At 44.3% G+C, this 17812-nt stretch overlaps 1 protein-coding gene across 3 annotated transcripts in view; it reads left to right on the top strand.

Moving 5' to 3' along the window:
• Positions 1-17812, top strand: part of LOC128687366 (uncharacterized) — a 48827-nt gene that overhangs the window by 7618 nt on the left and 23397 nt on the right. For 2 of the 3 annotated variants that reach the window (XM_053774796.2, XM_053774795.2), the window contains exon 2: positions 13009-13769. In XM_053774796.2, coding sequence (XP_053630771.1) covers positions 13756-13769 — 14 coding nt within the window. In that variant the 5' untranslated portion in view covers positions 13009-13755. The remainder of the gene's footprint in view (positions 1-13008; positions 13770-17812) is intronic. The other variant, XM_053774794.2, reaches the window with a different exon arrangement.

A 17812-nucleotide genomic window follows, 5' to 3' on the forward strand; every position in this document is an offset into this window, starting at 1 on the left:
CCATTTGTCTCCATTCACTCCTATCAAACACGCTCACGCATGCCTGCTGGAAGTCCAAGCCCCTCGCACACAAAATCTCCTTTACCCCCTCCCTCCAACCTTTCCTAGACCGACCCCTACCCCGCCTTCCTTCCACTACAGACTGATACACTCTTGAAGTCATTCTGTTTCTCTCCATTCTCTCTACATGTCCGAACCACCTCAACAACCCTTCCTCAGCCCTCTGGACAACAGTTTTGGCAATCCTGCACCTCCTCCTAACTTCCAAACTACGAATTCTCTGCATTATATTCACACCACACATTGCCCTCAGACATGACATCTCCACTGCCTCCAGCCTTCTCCTCGCTGCAACATTCATCACCCACGCTTCACACCCATATAAGAGCGTTGGTAAAACTATACTCTCATACATTCCCCTCTTTGCCTCCAAGGACAAAGTTCTTTGTCTCCACAGACTCCTAAGTGCACCACTCACTCTTTTTCCCTCATCAATTCTATGATTCACCTCATCTTTCATAGACCCATCCGCTGACACGTCCACTCCCAAATATCTGAATACGTTCACCTCCTCCATACTCTCTCCCTCCAATCTGATATTCAATCTTTCATCACCTAATCTTTTTGTTATCCTCATAACCTTACTCTTTCCTGTATTCACCTTTAATTTTCTTCTTTTGCACACCCTACCAAATTCATCCATCAATCTCTGCAACTTCTCTTCAGAATCTCCCAAGAGCACAGTGTCATCAGCAAAGAGCAGCTGTGACAACTCCTACTTTGTGTGTGATTCTTTATCTTTTAACTCCACGCCTCTTGCCAAGACCCTCGCATTTACTTCTCTTACAACCCCATCTATAAATATATTAAACAACCACGGTGACATCACACATCCTTGTCTAAGGCCTACTTTTACTGGGAAAAAATTTCCCTCTTTCCTACATACTCTAACTTGAGCCTCACTATCCTCGTAAAAACTCTTCACTGCTTTCAGTAACCTACCTCCTACACCATACACTTGCAACATCTGCCACATTGCCCCCCTATCCACCCTGTCATACGCCTTTTCCAAATCCATAAATGCCACAAAGACCTCTTTAGCCTTATCTAAATACTGTTCACTTATGTTTCACTGTAAACACCTGGTCCACACACCCCCTACCTTTCCTAAAGCCTCCTTGTTCATCTGCTATCCTATTCTCCGTCTTACTCCTAATTCTTTCAATTATAACTCTACCATACACTTTACCAGGTATACTCAACAGACTTATCCCCCTATAATTTTTGCACTCTCTTTTATCCCCTTTGCTTTTATACAAAGGAACTATGCATGCTCTCTGCCAATCCCTAGGTACCTTACCCTCTTCCATACATTTATTAAATAATTGCACCAACCACTCCAAAACTATATCCCCACCTGCTTTTAACATTTCTATCTTTATCCCATCAATCCCGGCTGCCTTACCCCCTTTCATTTTACCTACTGCCTCACGAACTTCCCCCACACTCACAACTGGCTCTTCCTCACTCCTACAAGATGTTATTCCTCCTTGCCCTATACACGAAATCACAGCTTCCCTATCTTCATCAACATTTAACAATTCCTCAAAATATTCCCTCCATCTTCCCAATACCTCTAACTCTCCATTTAATAACTCTCCTCTCCTATTTTTAACTGACAAATCCATTTGTTCTCTAGGCTTTCTTAACTTGTTAATCTCACTCCAAAACTTTTTCTTATTTTCAACAAAATTTGTTGATAACATCTCACCCACTCTCTCATTTGCTCTCTTTTTACATTGCTTCACCACTCTCTTAACCTCTCTCTTTTTCTCCATATACTCTTCCCTCCTTGCATCACTTCTACTTTGTAAAAACTTATCATATGCTAACTTTTTCTCCCTTACTACTCTCTTTACATCCTCATTCCACCAATCGCTCCTCTTCCCTCCTGCACCCACTTTCCTGTAACCACAAACTTCTGCTGAACACTCTAACACTACATTTTTAAACCTACCCCATACCTCTTCGACCCCATTGCCTATGCTCTCATTAGCCCATCTATCCTCCAATAGCTGTTTATATCTTACCCTAACTGCCTCCTCTTTTAGTTTATAAACCATCACCTCTCTCTTCCCTGATGCTTCTATTCTCCTTGTATCCCATCTACCTTTTACTCTCAGTGTAGCTACAACTAGAAAGTGATCTGATATATCTGTGGCCCCTCTATAAACATGTACATCCTGAAGTCTACTCAACAGTCTTTTATCTACCAATACATAATCCAACAAACTACTGTCATTTCGCCCTACATCATATCTTGTATACTTATTTATCCTCTTTTTCTTAAAATATGTATTACCTATAACCAAACCCCTTTCTATACAAAGTTCAATCAAAGGGCTCCCATTATCATTTACACCTGGCACCCCAAACTTACCTACCACACCCTCTCTAAAAGTTTCTCCTACTTTAGCATTCAGGTCCCCTTCCACAATTACTCTCTCACTTGGTTCAAAGGCTCCTATACATTCACTTAACATCTCCCAAAATCTCTCTCTCTCCTCTGCATTCCTCTCTTTTCCAGGTGCATACACGCTTATTATGACCCACTTCTCGCATCCAACCTTTACTTTAATCCACATAATTCTTGAATTTACACATTCATATTCTCTTTTCTCCTTCCATAACTGATCATTTAACATTACTGCTACCCCTTCCTTTGCTCTAACTCTCTCAGATACTCCAGATTTAATCCCATTTATTTCCCCCCACTGAAACTCTCCTACCCCCTTCAGCTTTGTTTCGCTTAGGGCCAGGACATCCAACTTCTTTTCATTCATAACATCAGAAATCATCTGTTTCTTGTCATCCGCACTACATTCACGCACATTTAAGCATCCCAGTTTTATAAAGTTTTTCTTCTTCTCTTTTTTAGTAAATGTCTACAGGAGAAGGGGTTACTAGCCCATTGCTCCCGGCATTTTAGTCGCCTCATACGACACGCATGGCTTACGGAGGAAAGATTCTTTTCCACTTCCCCATGGACAATAGAAGAAATAAAGAAGAACAAGAGCTATTTAGAAAAAGGAGAAAAACCTAGATGTATGTATATATATATGCATGTGCGTGTCTGTGAAGTGTGACCAAAGTGTAAGTAGGAGTAGCAAGACATCCCTGTTATCTAGCGTGTTTATGAGACAGAAAAAGAAACCAGCAATCCTACCATCATGCAAAACAGTTACAGGTTTTTGTTTCACAGTCATCTGGCAGGACGGTAGTACTTCCCTGGGCCTGGGTGGTTGCTGTCTACCAACCTACTACCTATATATATATATATATATATATATATATATATATATATATATATATATATATATATATATATATATATATATATATATATATATATGAAAAGTTAAATCGTGTTCAGAGAACCTTTACTGCACATATAAGTTCCATAAAACACCTTAACTTCTGAGAACGCTTGGAAGCACTTGACTTGTACTCACTGGAACGCAGGCGAGAGATATACATCATAATCTACACCTGGAAAATCCTTGAGGGACTGGTCCCTAATTGCATACAGAAATCACTCCCGACGAAAGTAGAAGTCTTGGCAGGCGATGCAACATACGCCCAGTGAAAAATTAGGGACGCCATTAGTACACTAAAAGAAAACACCGTAAGTGTCCGGGGCCCAAGACTGTTCAACAGCCTCCCGCCAGCCATAAGGGGAATTACCAGTAGACTCCTGGTTGTCTTCAGTGCCAAATCAGCCGGACTGTGGCTCGTAAGATGGAATACGTGCTGCCAGCAGTAACAGACTAGTTGATCAGGCCCTGATCCAACGGGAGGCGTGGCCGTGGACCGGGCCACGGGGGCGTTGATCCCCGGAATACCGTCCAGGTAGACTCCAGGTAGGTATGTAGCTAGGACTAAATAGGATCAAGAAACCAGGATCGCGAACCGAGAATCATGCAGCTAGAATCATGCAGTTAGGATCATGCAGCTAGGATCATGCAGTTAGGATCATGCAGCTAGGATTAGTACTAGGGATGGGTGGTGCAGACAGCTTAAGACTAACTTACTCTCAGCCGGTAAGTCAACAAGACAAAAAGTGAAGACGTGAAGATTGTCGAGAAGACGCTGAGGGTACACTAGGGAAGGCAGATGAGGGATGGCAGACGAGGGTAGGCAGACGAGGGAAGGCAGACGAGGGAAGGCAGACGAGGGATGGCAGACGAGGGATGGCAGACCAGGGATGGCAGACGAGGGAAGGCAGACGAGCCATGGCAGACGAGCCATGGCAGACGAGGGATGGCAGACGAGGGAAGGCAGACTGACGGGATGGGGGGTACTACGTGAAAGTCCTCTCAGATCAGGTTCTCAAAATCCACATTTGTTTGACCTATTAATGAGCATGTTAGGTTTCAAGACTATCCACCAGATTAAGGTCATTATGGCCGTGTATCAGCCATTATAGCCATTGCCCATTGTTTCTTTCTATTTTTCTTTCTTTGCCATTTCATCGCCCAAAAAAAATCGAGGAACAATTTCAATTTTTTTCCAGTTTTAGGAAAAATTTATTTTAATAAAATATATAGAAATAAATTTAATTACTGAAAAAAATACAGTTAAATGAACGTTTTTCTATAAATTATATATTTTATTTATTCGCATTTAATAAATATTTATTATTTTAGTTTTTATATTAAAAATTTAGCGTTCTTTTAGGTAATGAAATTTCGCGAAACACCGCCAATATAAATGACATAAAACTGTGTCTGAGGGAGGAGGACGTCTCTCTTAAATTTATTGAGGTAAAACGATAGTGCATTTGTAAGATTAAACTGCGACTCCTCAGGTTTATCCTTGAGAGTCAGGGGCCCGAGGGCTAGTTCTTAGGGGGCCCAGGATACTTCTTGGTGGATGTAAGCTGCTTCTTTAGGGTGCTTTCTGAGGGCCCCGAACTGCTTCTTGAAGGCTAGGTTGCCTGAGGGGAATCCCCAGGCTGGGTCTTGAGGGGGCCCCATGCTCCTTGAGGGACCTCACGCTGCTTTTTCAAGGGGCCCCAGTCTGATACTTGAGAGCTCCAAACTGCTTCTTAAAGGTCAAGCTGCTTCTTGAAGGGACCTCAGGCTGCTATTTGAGGGGCCCTAGACTGCTTCTTGAGGGGCCCCAGACTTCTTCTTGAGGGGTCTCAGACTTCTTCTTGAATAAGGACCCCAAGCCGCTTCTTGAGTGGCCCCAGGTTGCTTCTTGAGGGGGATGTCCCAGGCTTTTCTTGAAGGCCAGGCTTCTTTTTGAGGGACCACAGACTGCTTCTTGAGGAGCTCCAGGTTGCTTCTTGAGTGGCGCCTTCAGGACGCTTCTTGAGAGCCTCAACCTGCTTCTTGAAAACCAGGCTCCAGCAGGCAACATTTCGGTCTGTGTGTAGCTTCATCAAGTTTTACAGAAATTTCAAGACAGTGTCAGTTTGACTCCACTTCGAGCGAGTTCAAAACAATATTTAGTATATACCCTCACAAATGTATATATATCAGTGAATATACACCTTCGGAATTTATTGTAATCCCTGTTTTAGGGCTGAAAGTAATCTTGAAAATAGAGTTCCGGTGGAGTCAACCTGAATGGTCAACCTAACGGAGTAACTTACACGAGGGCAGTGAGATGATGTTTTATTGATGTGAAATGCTTGCTCAGTGTGATGTTGTCAGGCGAGGGACTCGCGTGTGTACAGCATACCACCGTGTCTAGGGCACGATAGCAGTGTACACTAGCGTCTGTATCACTGTAACGTTCCTCGAGTGTCAGGAACTGTACCAGTGTGGCACTCTAGTGTGTGTACCACTGTAACGTGCCTCGTGTCTCGGGTACTGTACTAGATGACGCTTGTACACTGTGTGTACCAGTGTAAGGCCGCTCAAGTGCTGTACCACACTAGCGCTTGTACCGCTACTCAAGTGCTGTACCACACTAGCGTGTGTACCGCAGCTCAAGTGCTGTACCACACTAGCGTGTGTACCGCAGCTCAAGTGCTGTACCACACTAGCATGTGTACCGCGGTTCAAATGCTGTACCACACTAGCATGTGTACCGCAGCTCAAGTGCTGTACCACATTAGCACGTGTACCGCAGCTCAAGTGCTGTACCACATTAGCACGTGTACCGCAGCTCAAGTGCTGTACCACACTAGCATGTGTACCGCGGTTCAAATGCTGTACCACACTAGCATGTGTACCGCAGCTCAAGTGCTGTACCACATTAGCACGTGTACCGCAGCTCAAGTGCTGTACCACACTAGCGTGTGTACTGCAGCTCAAGAGCTGTACCACACTAGCGTGTGTACTGCAGCTCAAGTGCTGTACCACACTAGCATGTGTACCGCAGCTCAAGTGCTGTACCACACTAGCGTGTGTACCGCAGCTCAAGTGCTGTACCACATTAGCGTGTGTACCGCAGCTCAAGTGCTGTACCACACTAGCGTGTGTACCGCAGCTCAAGTGCTGTACCACACTAGCGTGTGTACCGCAGCTCAAGAGCTGTACCACACTAGCGTGTGTACCGCAGCTCAAGTGCCGTACCACACTAGCGTGTGTACCGCAGCTCAAGAGCTGTACCACACTAGCGTGTGTACTGCAGCTCAAGTGCCGTACCACACTAGCGTGTGTACTGCAGCTCAAGAGCTGTACCACACTAGCGTGTGTACTGCAGCTCAAGTGCTGTACCACACTAGCGTGTGTACTGCAGCTCAGTTGCTGTACCACACTAGCGTGTGTACTGCAGCTCAAGTGCCGTACCACACTAGCGTGTGTACCGCAGCTCAAGAGCTGTACCACACTAGCGTGTGTACTGCAGCTCAAGTGCCGTACCACACTAGCGTGTGTACCGCAGCTCAAGTGCTGTACCACTAGCGTGTGTACTGCAGCTCAAGTGCCGTACCACACTAGCGTGTGTACTGCAGCTCAAGAGCTGTACCACACTAGCGTGTGTACTGCAGCTCAAGTGCTGTACCACACTAGCGTGTGTACTGCAGCTCAGTTGCTGTACCACACTAGCGTGTGTACCGCAGCTCAGTTGCTGTACCACACTAGCGTGTGTACCGCAGCTCAGTTGCCGTACCACACTAGCGTGCACCAGCTACATTTCACCACCATTCAGTGACCGGCTGCTTCACTCTGACCTACACCTCAGAGAACCTGCCTCGATTCTCAAGAAGGACTTTTGAGCCAAGCAAATGGCGTTATCCCAGGTGCTGTGTAACCCCTAAGGGTTTGGGAAGCACATGTCCAAACTGCCAGGTACCATCACTAATTACCACAGTCAACATTTTGATGACCCACTCAACAAGGTCGTCACATTATTCTTTACGAAAGATTCCACAAACCAGGTCTTAGACCCACGCCAACAGAAATTATGACTAGATATGAGTTTTTCTTTACCATGGCAAACGTTTATAAATATTCATCAGCTGGGCGGCATTGTATTCCTGTAATATTATACCAACTTATAGATCTCACCAAACTCTATTAATTTATTGCAGGTGTTTCTCTTTTACCTATATCTATTATAGAGTGAAGGTCGACATGACACTGAGGTCGCTTTTAAGTGCTCTACATTGCACTGAGGTTGCATTTAAGTGCTGTCCGTGACACTGATGCCGCGTTTAAAGCGCCGTATATGGCACTGAGGCCGCGTTTGAGTGCCGTACATGGAAATCTCAACATGTAGTCCCTGGAAACTGACCGTCACTCTGTCTTCGTTCCATCAACTGATTACATCCTTGTTATTCTCATAAAAGTTTCAGTCTTGCAGACCTCAAGAACCGTCTCAATTCTCCCGATGCTTCTTTACTGCAGAAGACGAGAAAGACAACACACGTTCGTTTCCAGACGTCATACTTCTTAAAATAGATCAGCAGTCGAAATTTAAAGTTTCGCATAAGTGCACTAATAAAATAAAAAAAAAACCTATATACTCCCATCACTACAGAGAAGCAAAACACGGTGTCTTGAAGGGCTTTGCGAGACAAGATTTGCCATCTCTCAGCCCGTGGTGATCGTTGTTTATGGGACAGCCAGTTAACCAGCAAGTCAGAGTTGAGGGTCAGTTGAAGTTAGCACACAGTGATTCCTTGAAGGAGGTGCCTTGATGCTGATGAAGGGCTCTTGATCTGAAAAACTGGAACTATCCTCCAGAGAATCAGACCTAATTACTCCCATCCTTTCCGTTTTTTTTCAGTACTGTATGACCCTATCGGGTTTAGCACTTCCCAATGAATATTATAATAATATCTACAAAAAAGTACTAGTATTAATGACAATGGTAGTAGAAGTAGCAGTAATAGTAGTAATAATAACGTATACAAAGCTGGCGGATCGCTGCAGACACGAGTACACATTGTAAAGAGAATTATCAACCAGTGTTCAACAACCTGACAAAATTCGACTCTTTCTACCGATGTTCTTTCAGCATTTATGGCAGAACTTTATAAATTTAATGTACTTTATCTTCCTCAGTCGTTTTTGAACTGATTACAAACTGGATTGTAAAGATAAAACAAGTTTTCTTTCAATTATAGTTGTTACCTTTAGAATTATGGAATGGCTATGGGAATTACTCTCTCGTTAATGTTAGGTAATTATTCCATAGAGTTCTATAAATTCAAATTCATAAAAAAATATTGTTTCATAAGTAAGACATATCTGCACCACCTGCGTGTCTTAAATAATGAGACGTTTTGCCTTTTCAATCCAATACAGAAAATATTATCTGGAGCACTAAAAGAAGTAATGAGGTAATTTTGAAGTGGTCAGTCCCTCAGCCTTGATAGAAAGTGGTCAGTCCCTCAGCCTTGATAGAAGGTGGTCAGTCCCTCAGCCTTGATAGAAGGTGGTCAGTCCCTCAGCCTTGATAGAAGGTGGTCAGTCCCTCAGCCTTGATAGAAGGTGGTCAGTCCCTCAGCCTTGATAGAAGGTGGTCAGTCCCTCAGCCTTAATAGAAGGTGGTCAGTCCCTCAGCCTTGATAAATTTATCAAGAATACGGAACTACTAGGCCACTAGATAGCCTAGTAGTTCCAAATATAAGTTTTAAATTATCTTGATATAACCTGTCTGTGTCCCGTAAATCAAAATCTGGAGGATTTTCCTCTCATACTTCAGCGTCTAGCTACTAACCTGAAGTCTGTGATGGAAAACGTATAAGTTGCAGATAGAAGATTTTTTTGATATCTATATACATTTAATGGTGCGGCAGCTCCTTGAAATCCGTCAATGTGTGTGCCTGAATACAATTCAAAATTTCTAAAACAAGATCATTAAAAAAACAGGAAGAGTTTTTTCATGTAGAAATGTGTTATTTTGGAATGACAAGAATTTCTCAAAATATAAAAGAGTTTCCCATAATTCATCTTACAAAATTCATCTTGGAATTTTAATGGGACCTTTTCTCCGCCGTTTAATGTTAAATTGGCTTTTGAAATGTGAAACACTGTGTAGGGAACACTGATGAGAAACACTGCGCAGGATCACATGAGAAAAACGCAGGTTTTCGTAATCTGTGTTAACCCGTGTTATGAGGGTGGTGGAGGGCTCTTGATCCGGGCAATCTGAGCTACCTTCGCCTGTTCCTTGGATCACCTTCCATTCCCCAAGCGCTGTATGATTTTCCCATAATAATAATAATAATAATAATAATAATAATAATAATAATAATAATAATAATAATAACAATAACAATAATAATAATAATAATAATAATAATAATAATAATAATAAATACGTAGATACATAATGGTGACTGTAGCCCTGAGGAAAGTATCCCTGTATTTCACAACCCCAACCCTTCATACTTCTGACTTAATTACGTTCCGGTTAATATAAACAGGATTTTTTATAATCAGTCTGGTCCACAGCGTAAAGTAAAAAAAAAACAATGTTTTCCATAATAAAATGAACAATATCTTTTGCAGGAAGAGTCAAAGATGAACTTATAACTTCTGGTGCTTGTTATACTGTTTGTGGTAATAACTATTCGTGGTATGATTACTATATTTAGGCTAATGTAACCTGTGAAGTAATTTCGTCCACGCGGTTGGACTCACGAATTTTTGGGGCCGCTGGGCTCACGAATTTTTGGGGCCGCTGGGCTCACGAATTTTGAGCTTCTGGACTCACTAATTTTTTGGGCCAGCTGGGCTCACGAATTTTGGGGTCATTGAGCTCACGAATTCAGGGCTGGGAAACTCCACCTGTTTCGTACACAAACTAAGAAGAAACTATTTTCCATTATGTTTCCTTCACAAAGTTTCTGACCAAGAAAACACGGAATTCTTTTATAAACTATTGGCAAACGAATAATTTTAGCCTCTTCACTGTGCTTAATATTTGTACATTATCTCTGAGGACATAAGCGCAGGTGATGGCGAGTCTAGCGCTCACACCGACAAGAATTTCCTCGTTAAGCCAGTAACGAGCACTAACGACCACTTAAGCGAAGTGCTTCAGCAGTGAGTCAACGGGTGTAATATCCGCTTAGCGATGTATTTCGCGTGACGTGCGTTCGCTGTAATACCGTGACTCAACGCAATAATAGCCGCTTCAGAATATTTTCAGAATATTGTCACTCCCCCCTTCGTAGTATTTCCCCGTAATACTCAAGTATTACCTGGCCCGAAAATCAAGCGACGCCAAACGGGGGTTTTGGGGTCTGAGAAGGACCCGCCTTATGTTCTTTGATGGTCTTAAATTTACGAGTTCGTTTGGTACACGCGGTGTAACTCGTGTGGGTTTAGCGCTTCACTGTCAACGTATGGACAGCTGCGGTTCAGCCGTAGCGCAAGAAATAATATAAAAAAGATTACAGCAGAAATACAGTGACGCCTATTGTTTTCCAGCACTGCAATATAAACAATAGCACAACACCAACAATACCACAGTGTAACAATACTGCGATACCAAGAATAGCACAACATTACAACAATACTGCAGTACCAACAACAGTACTACAATACCACAATATTACAGTACTGCAATGCGAACAGAAGTGCTACAATACTGCAGTACCAACAACAGTATTGCATCGCAATAAGATTACAATACCAATAAGAGTACCACAATACAACAGCACTACGGCGCTACAATGTTGCAATACCAACAACAGTACTACAATACCACAGTACTGCCATACCAACAACATTAGTACAACTTCACAATACAACAGTACTACAGTACCAACAGTACTACAATACAATAATACTCCAACATAATAATACAATACCACAATACAGCAATACTGCAATACCAACAAGAGTACAACAATACCACAATGCAGTAATACCAACAATAGTATTCTAATACCACAATACTGAGAATACTACAACAGTAACGATAACAACAATACCACAACGGCAGAAATACAATCAACTTCACGAATGCAACACTATCAACAATACCAACAATACCACAGCACAGTAAAACGTGATAACTTGGGCGTGATTCATGTGGATAGTGATCACAAAATCTGTCTGACCGTGATTCATCTCGTGAAGGCTGCCTCTGATGCCGTCTCCTCTCTCTCTCTCTCTCTCTCTCTCTCTCTCTCTCTCTCTCTCTCTCTCTCTGTCTCTCTCTCTCTCTCTCTCTCTCTCCCTGTCTCTCTCTCTGTCTTTCTGTCTCTCTCTGTCTCTCTCTGTCTGTCTGTCTGTCTCTCTCTCTCTCTCTCTCTCTCTCTCTCTCTCTCTCTCTCTCTCTCTCTCTCGGAAACATGATCGTCAATCGGTCATAAACACTGACATTCATCCTCTTCATTCAAGTAAATTATATTTGATGTATGTAGTGATGTGTCAGCCTCCCTGACGCTGTCAGTTGGGTGTCAGCTGGTCTTAGACCTGGGCTGGCTGGACTGACAGTTAAATGATTGAAGGACCAACTCTCTGCTAGCGAAGGGGTAAACAGTCTGACAGCAGGGAAAGCAGTCACTTGACAAGTGACAGGAGGGAAAGCAGTAAGCTGTGTGTGTGTGTGTGTGTGTGTGTGTGTGTGTGTGTGTGTGTGTGTGTGTGTGTGTGTGTGTGTGTGTGTGTGTGTGTGTGTGAGTGTGAGTGTGTGTGTGTGTGAGTGTATGTTGCGTGTGTGTGCGTGTGTGTGTGTGAGGGCCGTCAGTGTCAGCAATAAATTGAGAGAAAAACACAGACGCCGATCGATGCTGGTGAGAATCTCCGACCACCGAGACCCGAACCAGGACCGAACACCACTATCATCACCAGACCGAACACCATCCACACCAAACTGAACACCATCCACACCAGACTGAACACCACCCACAGCAGACCGAACACTACCCACACCAGACTGAACACCGTCAGTAGTTTGGAAGAAGCACAGAGAGAAAGAGATTGAGAGAGAGAGAGAAAGAGAGAGAGAGAGAGAGAGAGAGAGAGAGAGAGAGAGAGAGAGAGAGAGAGAGAGAGAGAGAGAGAGAGAGAGAGAGAGAGAAAGAGAGAGACTATACTCAGGTATATACGTGAAAAATATAAAAAAAACACCGTCGTGCAACAGATAATCATCTTGGCGTTGTGTTGTGTTCAGTGTGAAGATTTTATCATTAATCGTATATATAACAGAAGAGTAACTCCTACTTTATGTGTGTTAAACAAAATATTGATTATTGGTTTGGTTATTTCTCATTATGGACTACACGAGGGTCATTAATGCTGTATCTCACTCTCCACCATCAATAAAAATACTTGAATCTCTTATGTGAGAAAGATAGTAAACTCTGAGTGTATATACCCTGAGAGATATTCATCTCTCGGTGTATATACCCTGCTTATTGATTGCTTTTTTTTACTGTGTTTCAGATAGCATTAATTTCAGTAATGTCATTTCTCTCTATACGTCAGTTATGTCCAGAGTTTCAATACCGACACTTTCTGTAAAGTATATTTTCACACTGTTTAATTCAAATTCGTTTTAATTCATTTCGTTGTTTATTTCTTCTGGCAGAGAAGACGGTACCCTGATACACAAGAAACTTCTAGGGCTGTCCACCTCGGTGAGGTTATGTAAGCTTCGGTGTCCTGAAGGAGACAATCTTTGAATTCTGTGTTGTTTATTATCTCTAGATAACACTCCAGCGGCCCACACTGTCTTTAATACCATCCTTGTTCATATTTTTGTACCAAAGACGACGTTCTTTGAGGTACAGGACACCCAAGTGTACCCTCAAACAATCTTCGGGGTACGGGCCACACTCTTGTACCACGAGATCCTTCGGTGTGGAGGCCACACTACTGTTTTCCAGAAGATATTCGATGTAAGGGGCCACGCCACTTTACCTCTTCGAGGATATTAACGAGAGATCGACAGAAGCAATGAGATGATTTCCGAGTCTGAGAGAGTTGACGTCGCTCCTGCGTCACGGAGGGTGAAACGTCTTTGCATCACACACTGGTCATACCTTGGTTACCACCGAGAGTGAAGAGGAGGGAGCACCATCAGGTATTAACGATCAAGAGAAGATGAGAGTACCTGCTAATTATCCTGGAGGTCAGGGAAACTTCTACTGACGGTATACTGAAGTTCTTATGTGGAAGTTCAAGTGAGGCCAACACAAGAAGACCCCTGCTAACAACACTGAAGTTCTCAGGTGGAAAACTCAAGAATAACGAACACTAAATCTTTCATATCACCATACAGACCTGGTGAAGATGCTGGTGCACTACTAACCAGAGACTGATCCACTGACCAGCTATGGGTTTCAAAAGGTGAGAATATAATAACAGACAGGCACAGGTAAATATTGTCTCCAGCGTTAGTTTGTATGTGTGAAGGCTGCTGTCTACGTCACGTGGGCCATTAAGGCTGGGTTATCCTCAAACCAGGGACTGAGGCAAGCTGTCAGTGTATGTAGACTGAGAGGCGCATATCTCGTGACGTAGATATATACTGAGAGATAAACACCTCTTGATGTATTTGAACAGAGATGCACACACCTCTCAGTGTAAATGAAAGATATACACCACTTGGTTTACTTACGCAGAGAGTTATACACTTCTCAATGTATATAACCAGTCTTCTCCTAAATTCTATCCATGTCCGGTTATTTCCTCCATAACTTTCTCTTTCCTGGAAAAGCAGCAAAACTGAACACCCTAAACTTTTTCAGAGAACTCCTGCGATTGTAAACTTATTTTAGCCATTGAAAATAACTTTAAAAATACCGTCAAAGTTTTCCACACAAACGTTGTTTCCAAAAGCTGGTATGCACATTGCTCTGACTAAAGCACTCTGCAGGAAACAGCTGATCCTGTGTAAATCAAGTGGCCAGATCGAGTTGGAGGAGCATAATGGACCAAGTCCAGGGCAGGGGAGGCGAGGCAGTGACTGTAGCATGACAGGGGAGGTGAGGCAGTGACTGTAGCATGACGGAATGTCAGGCAGTGACTGTAGCATGACAGGGGAGGTGAGGCAGTGACTGTAGTATGGCAGGGAAGGTGAGGCAGTGACTGTAGCATGACAGGGGAGGTGAGGCAGTGACTGTAGCATGACGGAATGTCAGGCAGTGACTGTAGCATGACAGGGGAGGTGAGGCAGTGACTGTAGTATGGCAGGGAAGGTGAGGCAGTGACTGTAGCATGACAGGGGAGGCGAGGCAGTGACTGTAGCATGACAGGGGAGGTGAGGCAGTGACTGTAGCATGACGGAATGTGAGGCAGTGACTGTAGCATGACAGGGGAGGTGAGGCAGTGACTGTAGTATGGCAGGGAAGGTGAGGCAGTGACTGTAGCATGACAGGGGAGGTGAGGCAGTGACTGTAGCATGACGGAATGTAAGGCAGTGACTGTAGCATGACAGAGGAGGGGAGGCAGTGACTGAAGTATGGCAGGGGAGGCGAGACAGTGACTGTAGCATGGCAGGGGAGGCGAGGCAGTGACTGTACCATGACAGGGGAGGTGAGGCATTTACTGTAGCATGGCAGGGAAGGTGAGGCAGTGGCTGTAGCATGGCAGGGTAGGTGAGGCAGTGACTGTAGCATGACAGGGGAGGTGAGGCAGTGACTGTAGCATGACAGGGGAGGTGAGGCAGTGACTGTAGCATGACAGGGGAGGTGAGGCAGTGACTGTAGTATGGCAGGGAAGGTGAGGCAGTGGCTGTAACATGACAGGGTAGGTGAGGCAGTGACTGTAGCATGACAGGGGAGGTGAGGCAGTGACTATTATGGCAGGGAAGGTGAGGCAGTGACTGTAGCATGACAGGGGAGGTGAGGCAGTGACTGTAGTATGGCAGGGAAGGTGAGGCAGTGACTGTAGCATGACGGAATGTGAGGCAGTGACTGTAGCATGACAGGAGAGGTGAGGCAGTGACTGTAGCATGACAGGGGAGGTGAGGCAGTGACTGTAGCATGACGGAATGTGAGGCAGTTACTGTAGCATGACAGGGGAGGTGAGGCAGTGACTGTAGTATGGCAGGGAAGGTGAGGCAGTGGCTGTAGCATGGCAGGGTAGGTGAGGCGGTGACTGTAGCATGACAGGGGAGTTGAGGCATTTACTGTAGCATGGCAGGGGAGGTGAGGCAGTGACTGTAGCATGACAGGGGAGGTGAGGCAGTGACTAGCATGGCAGGGAAGGTGAGGCAGTGGCTGTAGCATGGCATGGTAGGTAAGGCAGTGACTGTAGCATGACAGGGGAGGTGAGGCATTTACTGTAGCATAGCAGGGGAGGTGAGGCAGTGACTGTAGCATGACAGGGGAGGTGAGCCAGTGACTGTAGCATGGGAACGGAAGTGAAGTAGTGACTGTAGCATGGCAGGGGAGGTGAAGCAGGTGACTGCAGCATGGCATGGGAGGTGAGGCAGTGACTGTAGCATGGCAGGGGAGGTGAAGCAGTGACTGTAGCATGGCAGGGGAGGTGAAGCAGTGACTGTAGCATAGCAGGGAAGGTGAGGCAGTGACTGTAGCATGACAGGGGAGGTGAGCCAGTGACTGTAGCATGGCAACGGAGGTGAAGCAGTGACTGTAGCATGGCAGGGGAGGTGAAGCAGTGACTGCAGCATGGCAGGGGAGGTGAAGCAGTGACTGCAGCATGACAGGGGACTTGAGGCAGTGACTGTAACATGACAGGGAGATATGTAAGTTGGAGAATAAAAGAGGGAAAGAGAGAGAGAGCGCCGGACACTAACACACCCCTCACACAGTGAGAGAAAGCGAAAAAATATAGTAAAAAATTAACCAAGCACTCTTTCCCGGAGTAACACAAATGGAAAGATATGTTTTCATTTTAAGACAGGAAACTCTGATTTTAGAAGCTCTTCCTGAGGAAGTGTATTGTGTGTATGTGGGAGGTATCCTGTACACGTGTGTTGCACAGGTGTGTTGCTCAGGTGTGTTGCACAGGTGTGTTGCATAGGTGCGTTGTGCATGTGTGTCATGTACTAAGGCTACAACAGTTATTGTGACAAGGAGGGTTGCTGGTTGTCAAGGTACAGGAGACACACACTGCTTTGGAAGTCAAATACACGAAAGAGAATTCTTGCCTTTCAGAAAACGCTTTTTTTTCGTCCTGTATCTCCCCTTGTCCTGAAACCAAAGTAGGTTTATGCAGTGTGTGTTTGTGTAGTCACCCCACCTAATTGTGGTTCCAGGGATCGAGTCTTAGCTCCTGGCCCCCTCGTGTATATGTGTTTACCTCCTTTCATGAGTGTATTTCCCAGAATATCAGGAGGGAATTTATCTACTGCCTGGAAGATTGAGGTAACTGCTACCTTCCATATGGAAACAGGCGTAGAAAAAAATAAATAAACAGGGGAACAATCGAAGAGGAATCAGCAGAAGCAAACACAGAGATAGTGCAAACAAGGAAGAAAATATTTTCCTAATGTTTCGTTGCAACCTGTTATTGTTTGTGTCTATACTGCTGATTGTATTATGTGTATACAGTCTGTATTATACAGCCTGTATTGTGATCAAATTGCAAATTGCATGTATTGTCTTGCTAATGCAGACTCTAATGTATTTATTCTGTACTGTCTGTATCATGCTCATGTAGCATGTATAGTATACAGATTACTCATGTTGTATTCACACTGTCTGTATTATACTCATTCTATGTTCATTCTTGCTGACTGTATTGTGCTCTTACAGTTAGTTTCTAGCCACACTGCATGTACTGCATTCATATTGCATGTACTGCACTCATATTGCATGTACTGCACTCATATTGCATGTACTGCACTCACACTGCATGTACTGCACTCACACTGCATGTACTGCACTCACACTACATGTACTGCACTCACACTGCATGTACTGCACTCACACTACATGTACTGCACTCACACTGCATGTACTGCACTCACACTGCATGTACTGCACTCACACTGCATGTACTGCACTCACACTGCATGTACTGCACTCACACTACATGTACTGCACTCACACTGCATGTACTGCACTCACACTACATGTACTGCACTCACACTGCATGTACTGCACTCACACTGCATGTACTGCACTCACACTGCATGTACTGCACTCACACTGCATGTACTGCACTCACACTGCATGTACTGCACTCACACTGCATGTACTGCACTCACACTGCATGTACTGCACTCACACTGCATGTACTGCACTCACACTGCATGTACTGCACTCACACTGCATGTACTGCACTCACACTGCATGTACTGCACTCACACTGCATGTACTGCACTCACACTGCATGTACTGCACTCACACTGCATGTACTGCACTCACACTGCATGTACTGCACTCACACTGCATGTACTGCACTCACACTGCATGTACTGC

The sequence above is a fragment of the Cherax quadricarinatus genome, chromosome 40 (genome assembly GCF_038502225.1).
Source record: "Cherax quadricarinatus isolate ZL_2023a chromosome 40, ASM3850222v1, whole genome shotgun sequence".
Classification (NCBI taxonomy): domain Eukaryota; kingdom Metazoa; phylum Arthropoda; class Malacostraca; order Decapoda; family Parastacidae; genus Cherax; species Cherax quadricarinatus.